Source organism: Osmerus mordax, chromosome 6, assembly GCF_038355195.1.
Source record: "Osmerus mordax isolate fOsmMor3 chromosome 6, fOsmMor3.pri, whole genome shotgun sequence".
NCBI classification, from domain to species: Eukaryota; Metazoa; Chordata; class Actinopteri; order Osmeriformes; family Osmeridae; genus Osmerus; species Osmerus mordax.
In genome coordinates this window covers 8,676,148-8,693,390 of record NC_090055.1, presented here as the reverse complement: position 1 = coordinate 8,693,390, position 17,243 = coordinate 8,676,148, and the positions used below count along the sequence as shown (strand labels likewise).

Sequence of the window (17,243 nt, the reverse complement as noted above, 5' to 3'; positions counted from 1 at the left end):
GGCCTTTATGTCTTCTCTTTGATTGGGACAGTGAAATGGTGACAGGAAAGAGAGGAGGAGAGAGGGAGAGAGAGGGAGAGAGAGAGAGGGAGAAAGAGAGAGGGGGGAGACATGCAGGAAATAGCCTGCACTGCAATTGAACCCGGGCCCCAACACTAAGGCCTTAGCTGAGTGTTTGCATGCTCCTATCTGGTGAGCCACCAGAGTCCCTAAATGTCAAGTCAGGAGATAAGAACACACAAGACAAGGAGTAAAGATGAGTTGGTAGATGTTGGTAGAAGTGAGGAGTAGTTAGTAGGTTAGGGAGTGCTGTTGTATGGTACAGCACCAGTTCCAACTATTTCAGGCTTGCGTTACTCCATTACGTTAACTGTGTCACGGACATGGATGTGTCGTGTCACGGCTGAAGCATCCCATACTAAAGTTTTTATGGCTGTTTCATGTCATTGCTCCATCAACACCTCAGACAGGAGTGTTTCAATTGGCTGCCATAGTTGCCTCGACAACTTCATGACCGTGATTTAGCTTAGACGTGTTGGTGGCCCCACCCCCTTTTAGAGAGCCCCTTTACCTTTGACCCTGATCTCTGACCCCATGTGACCCTACTGGAGCTCTGAGTGATTGCCTGGGCCTGAAACCCAGACTCTCCTGCTAAGCTGTAGTGTCTGTGTCTTGGAGAGGCATAGCCTGCTATGTACAGGAGATGTGTTTGGGTGTGAAGTCATAAAAGATGTTTGTCTCCATCTCTGGGGTGTCTTATGGTCAAACTGTCTCATTCTCTGTATGAAAAATAAACGGTGAGCTTTTGTCCCGGCTGTCTCTCAGTGGACACTCTCAGGAATCCGCTCTGCTCTAAACCTGATCCAGATCTGTCTGCAGAGGCGTCCGAGAGATCAGAGCGCCTCAGAAATCACAATCTCTCTCTCTCTCTCTCTCTCTCCTCTCTCTCTCTCTCTCTCTCTCTCTCTCTCTCTCTCTCTCTCTCTCTCTCTCTCTCTCTCTCTCTCTCTCTCTCTCTCTCTCTCTCTCTCTCTCTCTCTCTCTCTCTCTCTCTCTCTCTCTCTCTCTCTCTCTCTCTCTCTCTCTCTCTCTCTCTCTCTCTCTGCTTGTCTCTCTCTCTCTCTGCTTGTCTCTCTCTCTCTCTCTCTCTCTCTCTCTCTCTCTCTCTCTGCTTGTCTCTCTCTCTCTCTGCTTGTCTCTCTCTCTCTCTCTCTCTCTCTCTCTCTCTCTCTCTCTGCTTGTCTCTCTCTCTCTCTCTCTCTCTCTGCTTGTCTCTCTCTCTCTCTCTCTGCTTGTCTCTCTCTCTCCGACCTGGCTTTTCTCCGTTGCCAATCTCCATCACCACCTTACTCCTCCGTCTCGCATCCCTTCCCATTTTCGTCTCCCTCTTTTGTGTCTGAGAAACTGGACAACCTGAACCGCCTCGCAGTCCGGATATCCAGCTGGCCGTTGCCGTCTGGCTGACTCACTGGTTCCTACGGTATGGCAGTTGGCTGTAGATCACAGGACCTGCTCTCCCTCTCGCCCCTCCGTATGTTTGTTTGCATGCATGAATCACTCTTGACACTCGGAACACGCGTTTTTTTTTTTGTCTGGGGCTCTTGTCGGCCGAGGTGATGATTGTCACGTCAAACTAGGCGTGCGGTCTCCTTGCCAACTCACCTCCTCAGCTCAGCTCTCCTCTCCTCCGCTCCTTTGCTCTCCTTGCCTCTTCCCTTCCAGGGGTGTGGGGTTATTATGGGTTGTAATTTTCCGAGGTCTTGAATTGGAATCGTCTCTCTTGGTAGGTTTTATGGGAAGGCCCACTGGGAATCCTTCTCATGCAATGGAATCCTGTCTGACGCTAGGACTATGCACAGTGTGGGTGAGTGGGTGGGTGTGTGTGTGTGGGGGAGGGTGTATATACCGTAGTGGGGGTGCACTGCCTCGGCAGACTGAGAGAGAGACAGGAGCTCACGTTCATCCAGCTCCTCTCTGTCTCCATCCCCTTCTCCTTCCCTCAGGGCTGTGCTGCAGATTTAGACTCTTTTGATGTTGCTCTGTTCCGTTGTTATAACTTATTTTTAAACAGGCATATGTGCGTCACAACCGGCCTGGCAGTGCCTTGGCTGGGCAGTGCCAATGTCCTGCCTTCCTCTGGCTCTCCCTCCATCCCTCTGCCCCTCTCCTCCCTCCTCCAGCCCAGTTGATCCACTGCACAGCCGTGCTGGTCTGGCAGGTCTGACTTAGCATTAGCTCTGGCTGCTTAGCGCTGAGAGGACAGCGCGAGCTGACTTCTCCAGATGGTTGAACCTCCTGTCCCTCTCTCTAGCTCTTAGCTCATGAAATACCACTCCGAGAGGGAAGAGGCAGAGAGCTGAAACCAGCGACCTCATGGCACAAATATTGTCCCGTCAGTCCTTTTTTCTGCAGCGCGCGGTCAGATACCACATCCAGCAGTACGCATGACTCTCTCTCCCTCTTTCTCTGACTCTCTCTCTCTCCCTCTTTCTCTCTCTCTCTCTGACTCTCTCTTTCTCTCTCTCTCGTCTGTCTGTCTCTCTCTGTCTGTCTCTCTGTCTGATTATCGTGACTACTCAGGCAGGCGTGCAGGATGTCAGGCAGACTGTAAGTCTTTCAGGCTGGTCAGCGTGTGCCTTAGCCCCGCTCGACCCCACGCTGCTCTCTTTCCACTCTATTGGTCGAAGCAAACGGCTGATTGATATTCAACACAAACCCGAAGCCGTCCAGGAACCACAGCCAGGCCCCCCGGGGAGACTCTGGCCCCCCGTGGCTGGCAGATGGAGCTCTGAGGGTCTGGTCCCAGCCTGGGCCGGGTCAGAAGGTCTGGAGCAGACTGGGTTTGGATCCGTCCTGTCACATACTCGATTACTTTCTTCCTGTTTCTCTGTGTGTTCTTCTGTTTCCTTCCTTCCATCTCGATTGTTGTCTTCTGTGGAGAAGGCCCCCGTAAACACCCTGAAACTTATTGGAATGACACATTCAGTACTCTGGAGGCCAGTGACTCTTCCAGGATTGTCATCTGTGGTTTAGATCACTCCAGACATGTCTGATGAGAACCAGAGACGTCTCATCTTGTTTATGTTCATGTCAAGTTCGGATTCTGCAGTTAGCTGTACAGGCGCTGTACAAGGCCCACTCGAAGGCATCTAAGTTCATGTTGGAACTAAGCCACTCTTTGAATGACTTTGTTCATGTTGGAACCAGGCCTCCATTTGAAGGACACTTATGTTCATGTTGGAACCAGGCCCCTGTTTAATGGATATGTTCATGTTGGAACCAGGCTACTGTCTAATTTATTCATGATTTATTCAGCCGGGTTCCACTAAATCAACAACTGTGCTTAATCACAAAGTTGACCAAGGGTAGAGGGAGTCTGGGTTTGACATTGTGTAATACAGCTTACTGGGGTCCTGCATGTCTGTCTTGTATGTCTCTCTCTGTAGCAGTAATATTGGAGTGCAAAGTCTCTTGTTTTTCCACTGAATCATTGGCATCGGCACATACTGTATAAACACACACCCACACCTACACACACACACACACACATTGATGTGAGTGAACTTGCGGCCCAGTTCTGCACATGTAGCAAGCTTATATTACGTCATTGTGGACAGTATGGATGTCTCTCTTATCTCTTGACAGCTTCCCAGTGTAGGGTTACTACCACACTAGTGTGTGTGTGTGTGTGTATGTGGGTGTGTATGTGGGTGTGTGAGTGAGTGGGTGTGTGTGTGTGTGTGTTATGTAAGCCCCCCCGGTTGCATGACTGCAGCAGTGACTGAGCCGACGAAGGTAATGAGAAAGTAATGTCTCGAACCCGAGCAGGTAGGAGTCAGCCATGACAGCAGTAGTTGACTGACTGCTCCAACTGTTAACCCTCCACTCCAGATGTGGAGAGTGGAGACGAACTGTCCCAGAGAGGGGAAACCCTCCCTGGGCTTGGAAAATCTCACATTTCCCTTTCTACAATCAATACCAGAAGCAGGACCCAATGTGTGTGTGTGAGGCTTGATGTCACCCCTATGTGTGTGTCTGACTACCTGCTTCCTGCCTTGTAGAATCACCTCGCACTCCTTCCTCTGGGGGACATTCCAGAATGTTCCACACGCAAGCTTGTTTGGTTTGACTTGTATCTTAAAACCTTTGACCTCCCCAGGCTGCAGGCCAGGTGTGGCAGGGTGACAGCCCTGTCGTCAGCAGCTTATGTAACAGCCCCGGAGCCTTGGTGAGGGTCGTGTGGCATCCAGCAACCGGATGTGTTCTGGCTGAGCGACTGTGTTTCTCCTGGGCAGAGTGTGTTGTTAAGGCTGTGGGTCAGTGAGCTGGCTGGAGCTAAGCTCTCCCCGGTGGCTGGCTGCTGTTCCAGGTCAGGGGAAGGAGCAGCTCCGACTTCCTCAGGACCGTACCACCTCCCTGAGGGGCGTTTGGCTGCTCTGCCTCTGGCCTTCCCCTGCTCCAAGGGCTTCTAGTGGGCTGTGAGTCAGCGCCAGGAGTGCAGATGTCTGATCATCAGAACCTGGCAGAAGCCCATCTCCCTTTTATTTCTCCCTCCCCTTCCCACTTCCTCCTCTCTCTCTCTCTCTCTCTGTCTCTCTCTCTCTCTCTCTCTCTCTCTCTCTCTCTCTCTCTCTGTGTCTCTCTCTCTCTGTGTCTGTCTGTCTGTCATGTCTCTCATCTCTCTGAGGGACGCCGCCTGCTTTCTTTGCTCAACTTCAGCCCGCTGGGGTCAGTGGTCAAATCCCCTCACGGCAGCCATCACGATAGGACATGCCTCTATGTCCCGATGCTCTTCCTCTGCCTGTCTCTAGACGTGCACATGCTGCAGGTCATCCCATTTCTCATACATGGATCCAAACAGCTGTGCAAATGCCACACAGACTATGTCAATGTTCCAGTGACGGCAGGCCTGCAGAAGCTGGCTGTGGAGCCCCGGGGCGTGTTGACCTGCTCTGAGGGGGCCCAGGGGCCCCTGACGCGGGCCACCATGTGGCCCAAGGTTGGTGTCTCTTCACTGGAGACACGTGGACCTGGCTACTCTTTAGTCAGCGGACGGACACACACACATTGCCATGCTATGGAAACTACCGTGGCTTAACCATGGGGTTTCTCCTCGGGGAAACGTCAGCTCTGCATGGGGTCACCGCTGCTTAGCGGGCTCCAAGGGTCAGGCGGTGCTGAGGAACCTGAGCTGGTGAATGTTGGTCCTGTTGGCAACGTGAGTCGGAACGTGCTCATCCGACACCGGAGACTTCTTGGACCTCACAGCTATCAGAGAGGACAGTGTATACGACACTTTTACGCGGCAGTCTGTGTTCTGCTCTGGCATCCCTGCCGGACGGGGGGGGGGGGGGGGGGGGGGGGGGGGGGTGTGCAGGGAGGAGTGGAGGAGGGTCCGACCTGTCACCGCTCATCATGACTTTATTAGCTGACTCTACAAATAGTCCTGTTTTTATTGTCTCTCTGACACACACATGGAGCTGGGCTCTCCCCTTCAGGACCAGATGGGTTGACACCCCCCGCACCTCCCCTCCTCTGCTCCCCCCTCTCCGCCATCCTTCTCCTCTCCAAGGACCCCTTTCCTCTCCTTCCCCAGGAACCCGCACACCATGGGCCTGAAAGGCCTGGAGACTGTCCATCCATTGTGGGTTCACTCCTGGGGCCCCTGGCACATCTGCCAGGGGCCGGAGGGAGGGATAGTGTGCGGAGGGGTCTAGTCCAAACCCCATAGGGAGTTTCCTAGGTCCAGATACGCTGTGCATTCTGGGATAGGAGAATGTTGATTGAAACAAAGATCCAGGCATCAAACAGCCTGTGAAGTCTAGAGGTCTCCCTGGGCCTACTCAGGTACCAGTCTGATGGTAAATTCAGGATTTAGCAAGGAAAACACTGTCTTTTTTACTGTGTATGGAGGGAGCAGAGCTTTGTGTGTCTGTCTCCCAGTTTTTCAGATTGTCTCTCTTAACAGTCTCTCTTTCTATCTGACCATCTCTATATCAAACCAACTCTCTAACAAAACTGTATCAACTGTCTCCTTCTCTCTCTGCCTGTCTGTCCATCTGACCACCTCTCTCTCTCTGTCTCTGTCTCTCTCTCGCTCTGTCTGCTCCAGGGGTCTCTTCATCACCATCCATGACCGCCATCACATCTCCACCATGCTGCAGAGCTGGCCCGAGCTAGACATACGGGTATGTACTCCCTCCACCAGATGGCACTGTCTCTCCCCCCTCCCCTCTGCTCTCCCCTTGTCTTGTTCCAGAGCAGAGCCAACACACACACACACACACAGATGAGCCTAATGTGCTTTGGCACGTTTTATGTCATATATCCCATAATACAAAAGTTCCCCAGTGACAACAGAGGAGTATTAATAGGCTCGTTAAGCCAATGACGTCATGTCCCGGGGCGGGGACAGAGTGTTGTGGTACACGCTCGTTAAAAGGGCCGTGGGAGAGTGGACTGTGTTGGCCAATCAGGATGCCAGGCTGGCCCCCAGTGGCCAGGCTGTTACGCAATCTCTAGCTCCACAGCTCCCGATGTGTTTGTTTTGTTTATTAACCTGACGTGTGTGTGTGTGTGTTCCAGGCGGTGTGTGTGACGGACGGGGAGCGTATCCTGGGTCTGGGGGACCTGGGCTGCTATGGCATGGGCATCCCTGTGGGCAAGCTGGCCCTCTACACTGCCTGCGGTGGCATGCCACCCCAGCAGTGTCTGCCCGTCATGCTGGACGTGGGCACAGACAACCAGGTAACACACACACACTAACACACAGAATCACACACTAACACACACAGGTGATATGAGAGCTGGGAAATGCCAGCTGGAACAGACTCCATCACCAAGTTTTAAACGTGCCAACGTTCCCACCCACCCTGCCAGCCCATACCCCCCCCCCCCCCCCCCCACACACACACACACACACACACACACACACACACACACACACACACACACAACACTGAGCCAGACTCCCAGAGGTTCTCACACACTCTACCTCCAGGTAGGCGTTATGGTCGGGTGAGGTCAGCTGCCTCCGCCCTGCCAGCTGGGAAAGCACCTCGCCAGCTGCCAGCCGGCGGGCACTGCCCGCCGGCGTTGCTCCGTTGGTGTCTGGTCGCTCCCCCCCCCCCAGGGTGTCACGTGTGTGTGTGTGTGTGTTCACAGTCCTAAACAGACACAGCCTAAGAATAGTCTGGCTGTGTACACATCTGTATATACACACACTCTGGGTCATCTATAAGTAGACGTTTAGTGTGTGTACACATCTACACTGTGTCATCGACAATGTATGCTTGTGCAGCCGTGGCCAAAGGTATTGGGAGCAACATACATTTTGTGTTTGCAAAGCTTTCTGGGCCTTGGCATAAAATGACTGCTAACATAATTTCAGGAAGTCTTATCATCCACACAGGGGAAAGTGTGAACTAGTTCTAACCAGGTGAAATCACTCTCATCATTCTGATTGGATTTTAAGAGCAGATTGACTGCCGTAAAAGAGGGGACTTTTTGCATATTGTAAATCTTCGCCCCAAAAAAAGCTTTCAAAAATATTAAATGTGCCTTTTTGTATTCCAGTATTCTATAAACGTCATGTGAAAAATGTTCCAGCTAAATTTGCAAAACACAACATTTGTCATTGCCAAAACTTGTGCTTCTGGTCCTGGTTACCAGTTTGAGTCCAGGTTCTGACTTGTGAGCCACAAAGGGATGGTGTAAAGAGGCTCCAGGTCCAGAGAGGATCAAGACAGCTTCAGGGTGTCCTGGTTCTGGTCGTTAACTGGCACTAGAACATTTGAACCCAGTTTTAACAAGCTGCCTCTGGCACAGTTAGATCTGCTGCTCTATGTCTGTGTCCTCAACCTACACTCTCTACCTTCTGCCAAGAGGGGAAATTGGTGTGTGTGGTGTGTGTGGTGTGTGTGGTGTGTGTGGTGTGTGTGGTGTGTGAAACCAAGCTCTTTCTTACCTATTGACCTGGGGAGTCATTATGATTGTGCTGTGCTGTTGTGGTGCCGGACCTGAGCCTTGGCAGACTCAGAGGTGTGTTGAGTTTCTCTCTCCCTGTCTGGGGAAGTGCAGCCCTGTTGTTTTCCAAACCTGTAAACTAATAGCAGATGTGAAGCAGCAGGAGCTTGGAGAGAAGAGATTACACACACACACACACACAAACACTCAGGAATGACAAGTGTTTACAACAAGTGAAGCACATTCACCTTAAAAATCCCCTTAGCTCCCCCGACATAATCTTCGGACAAATACAAATCAGTCATCACCTTCAGAATGCCTACAGTCGTCAAACAAACACAGTGGCATGGTTTGATTATGCAGACTAAAGGCTTGGCTGCAGCAGAGTTTTCCATGTGTGGGTTATTCTGAAGAGTTGACAGAACCAATAAGATGTAACCGGATGAATCAAGGCTGGAGGAGGGATGTGTGTGTGTGTTGGGGAGGGAGGGAGGGAGGGAGAAAGGCAGGGTGTCAGAGTTGGTGGAGACAGAGGGAGGATTGGGGTCTCTAGCCAGCAGTAACTAATAGCTGAAATGAGGGTTATTATGGGATTAGTTGTGTCCTTGGGACCAGCCTGGAGACTCTGCTCTGGGTCACACTGACTCTGGGGTCGGCACCATGGAGACCTCCTCCTCTTTCTGCTCCAACCCTGCAAGCCCCTCCAAGTTCACCCCTCCCCCTTATACCCACTGTCATTTATTTCCTTGCTTAGAGGGGTTTGTCTCTTGTGAAGTTGAAGGGTCAGATGAGCAGTAGTAGTGATCTGTAATAATCTCCTCTGGATTATGGATGTGGATTAGGAAACCAGAACTAATCCCACAGAGCTGTGGTACCTGCACATCTCACTCTGAATCTCCTAACTCACTCACGCGCGCGCACACACACACACACACTCCGTGTTGACAGAGACCGTCCTGGCAGAACTCTGGATGTTATCTCTTTCTCGTGTGTTTTGATCTCACCTGGAGTTAGCTTAGTGACACACATACACACACACACACACAGGCACACACACATGCAGGACTAAAAGCCGATGATGTCACCGTAGACAATGTGCCGTTTGTCTGAGTGTTGGAGGGGCTCTCTATGGCCAAAGTAGGAGAGTTCCCTCATAAAGGTCTCTGTATACACAGACAGGACAGGGCCCTGAGTCAGTGCAGACGCTCCGAGCTTTGAGATTGAGTGTGTGACTGAGAGACTGAAGAGACCCCATCAAAGTGTTCATATGATGGATTACCCCCACCCCACACACACACACACTTGGCCAGTGACCTGTGCTCATGATCCCTGTTCTGCCCTCTCCTCCACGTCCCTCTCATCTCCCCATCGTCGGGGGTGCAGGGGTCAAAGGTCACCTTCAGCTTCTCTTCATGTGCTGGGCACCTGACTGAGAGAGGAGAGTCAGGGAAGCACAGCCGCACGCACCACAGGCCAAGTGCTGACAGAACACAGGCCCGTCCCAGCCTACCTACTCACGCACTACAGAGCCACTTAGACTCTCCAGGCAGAACTGTCTCCAGGCGTTAGTCTGGACCTGTAAGATGATAGGTGGAGAGAGGTGGAGGAGGGCGCCATCTAAAAGGGAGGCCAACCAGGAGCCACCTCTCCCACCCTTATACTCTCTCTTTCCCTCTCTTTCGATCTCCCTCTCTCTGCCTCTGAGTATCACCTGATCAGGTCCAGCCAGTGGCATTTGAAACCTGAGTTGACCAGCAGGAGTCTGCTAGGAGTCTGCGTGGTTGGAAAACCACTCAAAAGGCTCTTGTGGATGAGCTCAGGTTTCTAGGGACTGTTACTGAAGGTCTCTAACATACAAGGAGCGGTCGGAGGGGTTAGGGTTACAGGGTTGACAGTGACATATCTGCAGCTTCCATCACAGCAGACGGGATCATCTGCTCTGGGCCTCCTGGTCACACCTGCCTCCCATTACAGTGCCGGGCCTGTGTGTGTGGGGGGGGGGGGGGAAGGGGAGGGGAGGAGTGTTTTGTGTGCAGTCTGCGTTTAACGCCGTGTCACAGCAGCGGGAGTTGTGGTAGAAGTTGAGACGGGCATTATTAAAGCCGTAAGTAACCACAGCTTGAGATGAGGGGCAGAGTGTTGACAGAGGGAGGGGAGACGGGGGGTGGAGGATCCTAGAACAACAACATGAAAAAGTAGTACCTACTGTGTACACACATAAACACTCTTAACACTTTCGAGTGTTATTTTAGTCCAACTCCCCCATCCATCTTTCTCTCTGTTTCTCTCTGTCTCTCTCTCTCTCTCTCTCTCTCTCTCTCTCTCTCTCTCTCAGGAACTGCTCAAGGACCCTCTGTACATCGGCCTGAGGCAGAAGAGGGTGAGGGGTGCGGCCTACGATGAGCTGCTGGATGAGTTCATGAAGGCAGTCACAGACCGGTAGGAACTGCTGTCTCTAAACACACACACACACACACACACACACACACACACAAACAATTATGATGTTGGTCACTGAGAAGAGCCCCGAAGCAAGACCCCAGTGTGGCTTCCTAATACCAGAGTAACAACTCCTGGAGCTACAGGAACTACAGGGTTTTTCTCCGAAAATGACGGAGCAGTGGAAAAGGGATGATTATGGGGTTGGAGAATGAATGAGTGATTACAGTCCTAGATCTTTTAATCATCTCTTTTCTAAGGGAACTGAGCAAGCGTTTTCCTCCACACAGTCAGGCACAAATCTGGGCCTAACTCTTAACTCTTAACTAGTCAGGTCAAGTTAACATCTCCCAGAATGCCTTCTGCTGAAACCCAGAGGGCGCAATCGTCCTTGTGTGCGGGGGAATGTGCAGACAGAATGCGGACTGTGTTTCCGTTTCGTTTTTTTTATTAATGCAGAGGGGGCCTGCGGTGACTAAGAGATGCTGGGGAAGGGGGAGGGGGCGAGGGTCGTGATTAGGAACTGCGTGGGGGAGAATACACAGAAGGATATGCAAACCACCACGGAGCGGTGACTGACCTGAGGAGTGTGTGTGTGGGTGGGTGTGTGTGTGAGAACTACACAGTACACGTGTGTGTGTGTGTGCACGTTCCCCTGCTCTTAGCCAGCTGTGTTTGGAGAGGACGCCCTCGTGCGTGACCTTCTGGGCAGAGGCCGCTGGCGGAGTGTGGTGCATGCTGGGTAACGGAACATTTCTGATGTCAGTGACCAACCGCCACAGAAGCGGACAGCGGGACGTCACTTAGAGGAGCGGGGGATAGTGGAGAGGCTTCTCCTCCTGGGATAGAGAAGAGCATGGAGAGACTGCCCGAGGCGGGTGACCTCTGGTGAGATGGTGTCTCCTCGTGCCTGCAGCAGCACAATGGTGGCTGAGAGGAACAAAGGAGCAGTGTGTTAGACCAGGCGACGTCCCACAGATGGGTTTAACAGTCTGCCACGGACTCCTACTCCCGGTTGAAGGAAAGCCTTGTCTCCTTTCCTCCTCCTCTCTCTTGGTCTCCTCTCCTCCTCTCTCTTGGTCTCCTCTCCTCCTCCTCTCTCTTGGTCTCCTCTCCTCCTCCTCTCTCTTGGTCTCCTCGCCTCCTCCTCCTCCTCTCTTGGTCTTCTCTCCTCCTCCTCTCTCTTGGTCTTCTCTCCTCCTCCTCTCTCTTGGTCTCCTCTCCTCCTCCTCTCTCTTGGTCTCCTCGCCTCCTCCTCCTCCTCTCTTGGTCTTCTCTCCTCCTCCTCTCTCTTGGTCTTCTCTCCTCCTCCTCTCTCTTGGTCTTCTCTCCTCCTCCTCTCTCTTGGTCTCCTCTCCTCCTCTCTCTTGGTCTCCTCTCCTCCTCCTCTCTCTTGGTCTCCTCGCCTCCTCTCCTCTCTCTTGGTCTCCTCCTCTTCCTCTCTCTTGGTCTCCTCTCCTCCGCTCCTCGCCTCCTCTCCTCCTCTCTCTTGGTCTCCTCTCCTCCTCCTCTCTCTTGGTCTCCTCTCCTCCGCTCCTCGCCTCCTCTCCTCCTCTCTCTTGGTCTCCTCTCCCCTCTTCACAACCCGACACCCGTTCTTCTCCCCTTTCTCTGGACTTCTCATGCTAGTGTTGGATGGAGAGATTTTCAGTTGCTCCCCTTCTCTGAGTGTACAGTGGAGGAGGGAAAAGATGGGGGGGAGTTAGGATGGAGAGGGTGAGGAGATGCAGTTTGAAAGATAGATAGATAGATAGATGTTGGTCTCTCAGCGCAGACACGGACAAATTAACTGAGTGTCTGTCAACCCAATATTCGTACATCCGTCCTTTCCTCCCACTCTTTTCATGTTCCCCCGGCGACGAAAGAAGTTTTGGAGCCGCCGTCCAACTGGGAAACAGCTTTAGTGATTTGTACAATAAGCTGTTAAAATACTCGAGAGCAAACGTTTCCATATGCCATACTAGGTGGGGCTCTACACAGAGAGATGGAGAGAGAGATGGAGAGAGAGATGGTGAGAGAGATGGTGAGAGAGATGGAGAGAGAGATGGAGAGAGAGAGATGGAGAGAGAGAGATGGGGAGGGAGGGAGGGAGGGAGGGAGGGAGGGAGGGAGGGAGGGAGGGAGGGAGGGAGGGAGGGAGGGAGGGAGGGAGGGAGGGAGGGAGGGAGGGAGGGAGGGAGGGAGGGAGGGAGGGAGGGAGGGGAAGTGGGGAAAAGGGGGCAAAGCAATGGGAGGGAGGAAAAAGAACCTTTTCCTCCGCATCTCATTCCTCTCATCCACTCTCCACATCGAGACCTGTGCTACTGATCACAGTGAAACACTGCCCTCTAGGGGACACAGCGACACACACACCCCTAGTACTGCTACAGCTGGGCTTTCAGAATCAGCTTTATTGTCAAGTGAGTTACACAAACAAGAAATTTGCTGTGGTGGGTTGGTTCATTGAGCTTGTCTGTCTCTGGCCATCTGACATGTCATACTGTATAGCTACCATATCTAGTTACCATACCTACGACCTGCTCTGTCCTTAGGTATGGGATGGACTGCCTCATCCAGTTTGAGGACTTTGCTAACACCAACGCCTTCCGCCTGCTGACCAAGTATCGCAACGAGTACTGCACCTTCAACGACGACATCCAGGGTATCTCATCGCTTTCATATCCCACACGCCCCGCTTTCGCACCCGTCGCTTCGTCCCTCGTCCAACCCTGTGGTTCCCCTTCCCCCCTCCAGGTACGGCTGCCGTGGCGGTGGCTGGTCTCCTCGCTGCCCTCCGCATCACCAAGAGCAAGATGTCAGACCATACCATTGTGTTCCAGGGGGCGGGGGAGGTGCGTGCTGCTGACTTCTACCCACTATTTTGTGTAGCTTGTTCTGGATGCACAAAGCACACAAACCGGCCCTATAACCAAAGGCATAACCTCTCTACTGGTCTCTCCTTCCTCTCTTTTTTTTTTAAACAGGCTGCAATGGGGATAGCTGACCTCATCGCCATGTCGATGGAGAAGGAGGGCCTTCCGATGGAGAAGTGCCTGAAGAAGATCTGGATGGTTGATTCCAAGGGCCTCATCGTCAAGGTAACGCCCCGCGACCTCAGAGCCATGGGCCTTTGCTAGTGAGTCTAGTTCTCTTTAGACTTTCAGAGCTTCAATGAGGGCCTCGCACCTATGGCCGAGCCCCACAGTCAGCAGGACTGTATTCTTGAGTCAGTAGCGGTTGTAGCTTCGATTAGATCACATTTAAAGATACGTTCAACAAACGTACTAACCGCAGTTTCTGTATTTCAAGCAAAGATTTTAATCGATTGTCCCTTCAAAACTCACACACTCTTGGCTGCCTGCAGAGGGAGATACACATCACTATGCTCAGTACCTGTAAACAAACAATGAAAGTGAGAGCCCTGTGCCCGTATTGTATTTCTTGTTCTCCCTTATTCTCTCCCTCTGTCTCTTTCCAGGGCAGGGACCACTTGACCCATGAGAAGGAGAAGTTTGCCCATGAGCACAAAGAGATGAGGAGATTGGAAGACGTGGTGAAGGAACTCAAGCCTACAGCCATCATAGGTCTCTGGGTTCCAACTTATTAGAAGCAACTAGTCTAGACTAGTCTAGTGGGGTCAGATGGCTGAGCGGTTAAGGAGTCGGGCTATTAATCAGAAGGTTGTTGGTTCGATTCCCGGCCGCACCAAATGACGTTGTGTCCTTGGGCAAGGCACTTCACCCTACTTGCCTCGGGGAGAATGTCCCTGTACTTACTGTAAGTCGCTCTGGATAAGAGCGTCTGCTAAATGACTAAATGTAAATGTAGACATTTACAGGATGTACACAAATGCATATCACACCTCAGTAAGGTCACACAGCTGTTGGAGGTGGAGGCTGACGATTGTGTTGCTCTCTCAGGTGTGGCGGCCATCGCTGGAGCCTTCACAGAGCAGATCATCAAGGACATGGCCTCCTTTAACGAACGCCCAATCATCTTCGCTCTCAGCAATCCCACCAGCAAGGCAGAGTGCACTGCTGAACAGTGCTACACTCTCACAGAGGTAATGTGTTCCCCTCAGCGGGCTTGGCTACCCCACCACAGAGATATTGTGTTAGCTTAGCATTATTGAGGCTCTCTTTTAGCTTAGCTGGCTAGGCTACACCATTACTGAGGTTCTCAGGTAGCTTAGCAGCTACTGTATCCCAGCCATGCCGTGCTGACGTTGTGTGACCGTTGTTTCAGGGGCGGGGCATTTTTGCCAGCGGGAGTCCGTTTGACCCTGTGACATTGCCTGATGGGAGGAAGTTCTACCCCGGCCAGGGCAACAACTCCTATGTGTTCCCTGGAGTCGGTCTGGGGGTCACAGCCTGCGCCATAAGAACCATAACAGACGAGATCTTCCTCACCACTGCAGAGGTAAATCTCTCTCTCTCACACACACACACACACACACATAAATACACACATGATTAATCTATTCACCTCCCTTCCATCTTTGTCCCATCTTCACTTATGTTTCCTCTCCTACGCTGACTCAAGCCCTCCATCTTTCGACCCCAATACCTTTCTCAATCCTTTTAGCCCTGTAGCTTTCTCAATCCCTTCATCATTTTACCTCTATACGTTTTTCAATCCCTCCAACCTTACACCCCAATACCTTCACCAATTCAGCCATCCTTCTACCCCAATCCCTTTCCCAATCCCTCCATCTAGATTCACCTCCTTATTTTCTCATTTCCTTGTTCATCCTTTTTCATAATGTTCCCTTGAGCATTCCTCCTTCCCTCTCTCTTCCCTTCTTGAATGCCTTTACTCCCCTCCCCCCCTGACCCTCTTAGTTCAGGACTGTGTAATAAACCTTTAATCCCAGTGATCATGTGTTAGCTGTGTGTGACATGGTGTGTGTGTGTGTGTGAGTGTGCGCGTGTGTGCGCGTGCGAAGGAAAACAAGTCACGCAGAAGTGTGCAAACCCCACCCATCTCTACCAGAGCTGTCTCTATAGATGACACATGAGCCGGTCCACACACTGTCCATGGTTGTGTGCACACACGCAAACCCACACCAGCAAACAAACACGTGTATCTAAGCAAGACAGAGGCCTTTATTGACACAGCTTATCCCGGCTGGTTATTGATGCTGTTGCTCCTAGGTCAGAGTACCTTTCTGCAAGTCCATTTATAGCCTCCCATACCTATACGGATTAGATCTGTTCAAGAGGGCTGGAGGTCTGCTGGATCTGTTGGAGAAGCTGGCTGTTGAGCAGTAGAACATACCACTGATCATGTGATGCTGGTTATTAAAAGTGTAGGAGATACAGTACGCAACTCAAGCTCTCATATACATGTACACACACACACGCACACACACAATCTTAGAGCATGAGAATGGGGTATGTTTGATTTTGCGATTTGGCAGGGGAAATGTTGATTTAATTTGCTTTGTGAAAACCAACCGAAGCCTTTGCGCGTGTCTAACAGACCATCGCAGAGCTTGTCACAGAGCAGGACCTGGCAGAAGGTAGACTGTACCCTCCTCTAAACACCATCCGAGACGTCTCCCTGAAGCTGGCTGTCAAGGTGCAGTCCATTCATTCACGTCTCATTTAACTGGAACTAAGCATCCAAAAAGGATTTGTTGCACATGCATCTTGTGACAGTGACTAAACCGTGTGTGTGTGTGTGTGTGTCTGTGATAGATTGTGGAGTATGCCTATGAGCACAACATGGCGTCCCTGCATCCGGAGCCCAAGGACAAGTTGGCATTCGTGCGCTCGCTGGTCTACAGCACGGACTATGACGAGTTTGCCGTGGACGCCTACCGCTGGCCCGAAGACTCCATGACCGTCCAGTCCTGCAAACTGTGACGCGGAGGGCAGAGAATGGAGGGAACTGGGGAGAGGAGGACGGGCACAGGGGGACAAATTATAGACGGGGACAAATTATAGACGGTGACACAGACACAGACAGACAGACAGTGACACAGACAGACGGTGACACGGTGACAACCACTGACACAGACAGATGCTGAAAGACGGCTTTGAAAGTTCAAACACAGGAAGGCAATGTTGTTGTAAAAAAAAAAAAGTATGAATGTTCTAGCTACACACCAAGAGTACCAACATGGTCAAAATAAAGGCTTTCAAGTGAAGTAAAGTCATGTCTGACGTTAGTGCATTTGTTTCACCATGGGGTTTCCTGTGCTATCGTGTGTGCCCATATAGCCTGCCCAGTGATCTCTCAGGTCAGACCTGGCCAGGAATGTAATCTTCAAAGACAACAGACAGTGTTTTGACAGAACCAACCAACCAGGAAGGGCCAGTGGGAGGGCATGGCATGCTGGGATTGTGGTTAGAGTGGCGGTGTTTGATGTCACATGACGCAGCCCCTCCCCACTCGAGCTTAACAGGGTTGGCATTAGCTAAAGACGGATACACGTCTGTACCTGGGGATGAAGCTATGTACCAGATCACTGACTAGTAGTCTTTTTCGTCACCTATATGGATTGAGATGTAGATGAACAGACCACGACTGTGTTTAAATCAATAAAAGCAACACTTTGCACCCTGGCTATGCCTCTACAGGGCATCATTTACTTTTTTACATTTAGTCATTTTAACAGACGCTCTTATCCAGAGCGACTTACAGAAGTACAGGGACATTCCCCCCGAGGCAAGTAGGGTGAAGTGCCTTGCCCAAGGACACAACGTCATTTTGCACGGCTGGGAATCGAACCAACAACTTTCTGATTAATAGCCTGACTCCCTAACCGCTCAGCCATCTGACCCCCAACATCAGCATCAGTAAACAGAACACTGTTTTGACATTAAAGGCATGACCTTAAAAACACACATGGTGTC

The 17,243-nt window shown here is 51.6% G+C and overlaps 1 protein-coding gene across 1 annotated transcript in view; it reads left to right on the top strand.

Annotated features, from left to right (window-relative positions):
- The window catches only part of me1 (malic enzyme 1, NADP(+)-dependent, cytosolic), a 36,276-nt gene extending 19,737 nt beyond the window's left edge, over positions 1 to 16,539 (top strand). The window contains exons 4-14 of the mRNA XM_067238464.1: positions 6,113 to 6,188; positions 6,586 to 6,747; positions 10,301 to 10,404; positions 12,936 to 13,045; positions 13,138 to 13,235; positions 13,368 to 13,481; positions 13,862 to 13,967; positions 14,304 to 14,446; positions 14,629 to 14,802; positions 15,865 to 15,963; positions 16,083 to 16,539. Coding sequence (XP_067094565.1) covers positions 6,113 to 6,188; positions 6,586 to 6,747; positions 10,301 to 10,404; positions 12,936 to 13,045; positions 13,138 to 13,235; positions 13,368 to 13,481; positions 13,862 to 13,967; positions 14,304 to 14,446; positions 14,629 to 14,802; positions 15,865 to 15,963; positions 16,083 to 16,250 — 1,354 coding nt within the window. The 3' untranslated portion in view covers positions 16,251 to 16,539. The remainder of the gene's footprint in view (positions 1 to 6,112; positions 6,189 to 6,585; positions 6,748 to 10,300; positions 10,405 to 12,935; positions 13,046 to 13,137; positions 13,236 to 13,367; positions 13,482 to 13,861; positions 13,968 to 14,303; positions 14,447 to 14,628; positions 14,803 to 15,864; positions 15,964 to 16,082) is intronic.
- Positions 16,540 to 17,243: the final 704 nt, after the last annotated feature.